Genomic DNA, 6,670 nt, shown 5'->3' on the forward strand with positions numbered 1-6,670 from the left:
ACACACACACACACACACACACACACACACACACACACACACACACACACACACACACACACACACACACACACACACACACACACACACACACACACACAAAAAATAAATAAATATATATATATAGCATTTCTGATCTATAGCTTGATTTGGTTCATTCCACGTCCAATTATTATGCACTTATAGCGCCTCCTAGTGGTCGATTTGAATGAGACTTTCGGGTTATGTGTGAGGTGTTTATGTAGACATATCCTGCAGTTTTTGTGTTGATTGGACAAACAATTTGTATTTTGTAGCCTGATTTGCGTTTTATCCCCTGCAGTTTGTTTGCATTTATAGCGCCCCCGGGTGTTCGATTTGAATGAAACTTTCAGGGCATGTTTCATTTACTTATGTGGACATATCCTGAGAGATTTGTGATGATTGGATAATGAATATGGGATTTATAGTGTAATTTGTGTAATGCTAAGCACCTGTCTTGCGCTTGTAGCTCCCCCTAGTGACGTATGTACATCAAACTGTCCGGGTAAATCCGAGGCACCTATCTAAACATATCCTGTGAATTTTGTGATGATCGGCCCAACGGGTGCTGATTTGTGGTCATTTATGTCCAGAGCCACGCCCTTTTTAAAGTTCATTGGTCCATATCTTGAAAGGTAATTTAGATATCGACAGGCTTTATACAACTTTTAATAAGCTTGATCCAATGATGATTCTAGGAGGAGATGTCAAAAATGTGATTTTCAAAAAATTCAAAATGGCAGAAAAAAAACTCTGGGTGGACCTTAATAGTCCTTGAGGCTTTTTTTTAGAGCACATTGAGCTGCACCTGTGTGAGAAATTTCAAGTCAATCGGACTTACGATGTAAGGGGCGTGGCCTTTCAAAGTTTGCATTTTTAAGTGTTATTTACAGCGCCACCATGTGGCCGATTGAGTTCATATTTCTGTGGAAGCTGACGCACACCAGTTATTCCCCCAAATTTCATGTTTCTATCTCATTCCAGCTCACGGGAATTTGAGCCGGCACGGCAGACAACAAATAATAATAACAACTAAAACACACTAAAACAAGAGGGTTCTACCGCTACGCGGCATGACCCTATGTAACTAGACGGAATATAGTTGTGAATCACTTTGGGTGGACACTGTAAATACTTTGCACTGTTTAATCCAGCAGGTGGCGGTAATGCCAACCGCTATAAAACGACAAAGAAGAATCAGGCCCCAATCGCTGTCAGTGTAATCAAAGATTATAGCGCCAGCGATCTGTAATCTTTGGTTTGCCGCCAAGGAATACATTTACTCATTTGGCAGACGCTTTTATCCAAAGCAACTTACATTTGAGGAACAGCATACAAGCATCAACAGAGCATCAAATACAGATCATGCAACTGACGGCATACAACTGACAATACATACTAGTAAGAGCTCATAGTACTAGTAAGAGCTCATAGTACATATCACATCAATGGGGTAAATACCTAGGGAAGGAAGTAAGAGTTAAGAAAAAGTGCAGTCAATACAAGATAATTGTAGGGGATAGAAGAAGAAGAGCATAGGACGTGCATGTTAGAGGTTAGGAGTTAGAGGTGTTATAAGAGGAAGTGTTGAGTGAGATGATGAGTTTTCAAGAGCTTCTTGAAGTTAGAGAGGGACAACCCTGCTCTGATGGCGTGTGGTAGTTCGTTCCACCATCGTGGTGTCACAGATGAGAATAACCGGGACTGGGATTGCTTTATGTGAAGGAATGGCAGAGCCAGGCGGCGTTCGTTGGAGGAGCGTAGCGGCCGAGAAGGAACGTAAGTTTGTATTATGGAGTTTAGGTAGATGGGTGCAGACCCAGTAGTCACGGGGAGCCAGTGGAGGTCACTGAGTAATGGAGTGACATGAGTCTTTTTGGGCAGATCAAAAACCAGACGTGCTGCTGCGTTGTGAACCATTTGTAAGGGTTTCACTGCACAAGCTGGAAGACCTGCTAGGAGGGCATTGCAATAGTCGAGGCGTGACATAACCATGGCCTGTACCAGAAGCTGGATGGCGTACTGAGTGAGGTAGGGCCTGATTTTCCTTATGTTGTATAGAGCAAAGCGACATGACCGAGAGACAGCAGCAACAGGGTCTGAAAAGGACAGCTGGTCATCAATCATGACACCCAAGTTTCTCACCACCTTGGTTGGAGTGATGGTTGAGGAGTCAATTTGTAGTGTGATGTTATGGTGGATAATAACGGTCATATTGGCAGAAACTTGATCACAACTTACAGGTCTGAGTCTTTTGTTGCTAAAAAAAACATCTGCCAAACGGAGGACGCCTGCTCTGGCACTGTTGAGTGTGTGGAGTATACAAATATGCAGAAGACAGGGAAACAGAGATCCATGTGGGCACATGAGACCCTCAGAAAGGGGAGACAATGCTGGTAGTAGGCTACCACCAGCTGGTCCAGGAGCTTCGTCTTAATGATGGTCGGTTCAAGGTGTATTTTAGGAGTTGGGGAGAGTCTGGACAATCCAAGCAACTGTAAACTTTCGTCAGCACAACTGAGGGCCTGTCTCTCCATTCATTAGATTTTCATGAAAATGAATGAAAAGTTGTGAATCCTGTCATGTGAAGTCCAATTGCTCTGTCTGCTAATTTCTGCCACACTTTTCTCATCCTGCACCGTGTTGTTGTTTTTGTTATGTTGCTGCCTTCAAAATAAAAGTGCATAACCAATCTGTCTGAGGTAGATCAAATGAATGATGTGTATTTGATCATTTTTATACATGTGATATTCATACTACTGAAATAAATAAACTGTTTCATAGTAGCATATTTAAGTTTTGTGCAAAAGAAATTAAAGGCCTGTCCCAAATATAGGCAGGATCAATTCAGTGATTTTAGCAAAAAAAAAGCCCGGGCTATTAATCAAAGTTTTACGGTATAAACCAAAAAGATCTCAAACCATTAAAGAATGGATCTCTCCCTTTACTTTTGATGCCATCACTACAGGAGAGCAGGCCTTGCAGACAGGTGGAGAAAGTTTGGACGATAGCACAGCTATGGATGATGAGGATATAAGCCCACAACCTCAAGGACGACGTAACCGCAGGGAAGCCTGTACCTGCCCCTTCTGCAAGGATGGAGAAGGGCGGTATGTACCTTAACCATTGTATTAGGCACACCTGTACAGCACAGTGCAATCTGCCATAATCTTCACTGTTGTGCATAATAATGTCCAGTTTTTGTTGACATTGTCATAGAGGTGTTCATTGAAATGTAAATTTGAGCTTTGAGGGTCATAGTGATGTGTTGCACTGGACTGCATTATATTGAGGCGTTTCTAATATTCTGCCCCCCTTGTGTGTAAATAGGAGTGACAAAAAATTAGAAACGCCTCAATATAGTGTAATCCAGTACACTACCTTAACTATGACATCAATAATGAACATATTATTGGAAAAGTGTAAATCCAATTATGTCTTTGTAAAGATAGATGTTATGGAACCTAATGTAGAGGCCACTTAATGCATATTGTGCTAATTTAGAAGGTGAATGTTTTTCAGAAAAAACTTATTTTATCACGTTACACTATTATACATGCTATTTTTGTTATTATACAGTTATTTGGAACTCATTGTTTGTCAGTATGTAAGGTAAAGCATAGTTACCTTAAGCAAAGTTTGTCTTATCATTGAAGAGCTTTGCAATTAGTTTTAATACTTAAAACTGTTGTTCTGTGCTATGAGTATGTTCGAGAAACACTACATTTCCTTTTCAGCCGATTTGTGCGTAGCCTCTTCATAGAGAACCCGGTAACACACTAACTCTGATTTATGTTGCAGTGACCCAACTAAAAAGAAGCAGCACATTTGTCACATCTCTGGCTGTGGGAAAATCTACGGCAAGACATCCCACCTGAGGGCCCATCTCCGTTGGCACACAGGAGAACGCCCCTTCGTCTGCAGCTGGTCTTTCTGTGGCAAACGATTCACCCGTTCTGATGAGCTTCAGCGCCATAAGAGGACACACACAGGTGACCCTGAGGATTTATTTTAGATTATTTGACATTATGTTAAGGACCTGAAGTCTCACACAACTACAAATATCAAAGATGCCGAGTCCAGAGACAGGATAAGCCAATGTGTATACTTCTTTGCAACAGCTTTCTAGGGAATCCATTTATTTGCAACGAGATTAATTAGAGCTGAAAAACTAAATCAGTTTGTTAATCAACAGAAAATTTATTGGCAACTATCTTGATATTTGATTTATTGCTTAGGTCAGATTTTAAATCACAAATTCCAAATATTTACTGGTTCCAGATTCTCAAATGTGACTATTTGATGGGGGTTTTTTTGTTTTTGTTTTTTGGGGTCTATTATATTAACTATCTGTGGGTTTGATGGGTTTTTGGGGGTTTTTTTTGTCTGATATTAAGTATCTGTTGGTTTTGGACTTTTGGTTGGACAAACAAGTAATTTGAATATCAATTTGAGGCTTTGGGACATTGTGCCAAACGATCAAGATAATAACTGACAGATTATTGATGATAAAAAAACAAAACGTTAGTTGCTACTTTTGAATTAATCATCTGCTTGAATCTTACATAATATCTGGCATAACTTTATTTCCCCATTCATACATTGACATATTATATAACGGCATAGCCAAGAGTCATAGTCTGGTAATAACAGATACAGCTATTTTTATAGTGATTTTTATTTCTCCCTCCTTTTCAGGTGAGAAAAGGTTTGTTTGCCCAGAGTGTCCAAAACGCTTCATGCGCAGCGATCACCTCTCCAAGCACATCAAGACACACTTAAACAAGAAAGCCGTGGCCAGCAGCACCACTGGCTCGACTGACACTGCGTCCCCTGCGGCAGTAACGAAAGTCGAACCGGGAGCAGTGTCGGCCAATGACCAGCACACCATTGTCACCATGGAAACCTTATCTGCAGAGAGCATAGCCCGATTAGCTAGCAGCGGGATCAACATGATGCAGGTGGACCTTCACCACATGAACGGCAACAGCTACTAAGGACTGCGGAGGAGTAGGAAGACGGCCTTTGTAGATGTTTTGTTGGGACATTTGGGGTTAAAAATGGCACGTTCAATTGGAGACGCAGAACCTTTTTAAAGGCTTCAGACAGGAGAGGTGGTCACAGATGTAACACAACAGACACTATTGGATTTGAGAACTGAGGCAGGGATATGGATTTCCATCTTGTGCTTAGATACCTGTGGCATTTAAGGGTCAGACTTGGATTAAAATGTTAGACTAGACTAGAAATCATCATGAAATCTTATTTCCCCTGAATGGAAATGGCACTACACTAACATTTGTCCGACACGATGACCCAATCTTAGTAGGATTGAAATAAAGCACACAGACCGGCACAACTGATGTTGAATTTGTGGCTAGTAATATTCTCTTTACAAACTTTTTTTAGTAAAGAGATGACACTACTAAGTCAGACTCTCACCCATGTTTCCACCTTTCCCTCCTCATGTCAGGTGTCTCCTGACTTCTAAAACTGGGCTGCTGTTATCAAGCGTGCCCCTCATGCTAACTGGCCACATCGCTAGTTCACCCCTAAAAACTGAACTTCTAACGACTGTGAGCAGCAAATATTTGCTTCTTACATTTGTGGTTGCAGTGTTGGGAGAACCATGTGTTCACAAACTAACAATCCCAGTATTGTAGGAATAATATGTCAAGCGTTTTAGGGTCGACCGTTACAGGAGGGCTGGAATACATGAGGTCAGAGCCAGAAGCACTAATCTGTGTGAGGATGTAGGTGTGTCAGGCCACTGAAATCCTAAGAATAACTCTTTAACCTCTTATGTAGGTACTCACATTCAAGCCATCATGCTTTGATATGTTTATCATAGCAAAACCATTTTCATTTTTTATGTGTGTGTGTGTGTGTGTGTGTATATATATGTGTATATATATATATTTTTTTTTTTTTTTTTTTTTGGTAAAGGCTACATAAATTCTTAGCTTAGGCGGGATCATCTTACAAGAGATTGCCTTTCAGTTGTATGAACCTCATGCACAATCAATCTTAATCTTATTACATATATATATATATATATATACACATAATTAGTGTAAACTTAAGAGCCTCTGTCATAGAATAATGTATTCTATACAGTCCAGATACATTACAGTACATATTTTCTTCTCTGTGGTATACTTCATATCATCTGATACTTTGCCTTGCAGTAGCGTTCTGTGTGGAAAAGCGTTTCCTCTTCAGTCATATCTGGTCAGAGTGTATTTTGTAATAATGTCCAGACAGCATAAATATTTAAGCTCAAACCAAAGGTTCATACTCATTTTATAAGCAAGGCTAGGAAATCTTTCTTTGGTCCATGAACTTTCTAATATTTTTTTACTCTTGTAATGCATTATGTTAAAAGTTCTAACTGGAAAATATCCAGCTTGAGGCAAACCTTGGACACACATCCCTTTGTTGTCCAAATACCTTGCAAAATATATTAAGATGTCAAGATTTCTTTCCTGAAATGTTTCTCACCTGTTGAAATAGTTTGGTTCAGAATTGTGCTTTATTTTTAGAAAGATAATTGTAACTTGTATTATGTCAAAATCTATGTTTAAAAACTCCTTTGTAACGCTATAGATTTAAGTTCATCGGACAACAAGTGCTCTTATTTTTTTTTTTT

The 6,670-nt window shown here is 39.9% G+C and overlaps 1 protein-coding gene across 1 annotated transcript in view; it reads left to right on the forward strand.

The window, feature by feature from the left end:
* Positions 1–5,377, forward strand: part of sp1 (sp1 transcription factor) — a 10,416-nt gene extending 5,039 nt beyond the window's left edge. Inside the window, exons 4-6 of the mRNA XM_046075654.1 lie at positions 2,990–3,131; positions 3,823–4,013; positions 4,720–5,377. Of these exons, the coding sequence (XP_045931610.1) occupies positions 2,990–3,131; positions 3,823–4,013; positions 4,720–5,018 (632 nt within the window). The 3' untranslated portion in view covers positions 5,019–5,377. The remainder of the gene's footprint in view (positions 1–2,989; positions 3,132–3,822; positions 4,014–4,719) is intronic.
* The last annotated feature ends 1,293 nt before the right edge of the window (positions 5,378–6,670 follow it).

This window comes from Micropterus dolomieu, linkage group LG18 (genome assembly GCF_021292245.1).
Source record: "Micropterus dolomieu isolate WLL.071019.BEF.003 ecotype Adirondacks linkage group LG18, ASM2129224v1, whole genome shotgun sequence".
NCBI classification, from domain to species: Eukaryota; Metazoa; Chordata; class Actinopteri; order Centrarchiformes; family Centrarchidae; genus Micropterus; species Micropterus dolomieu.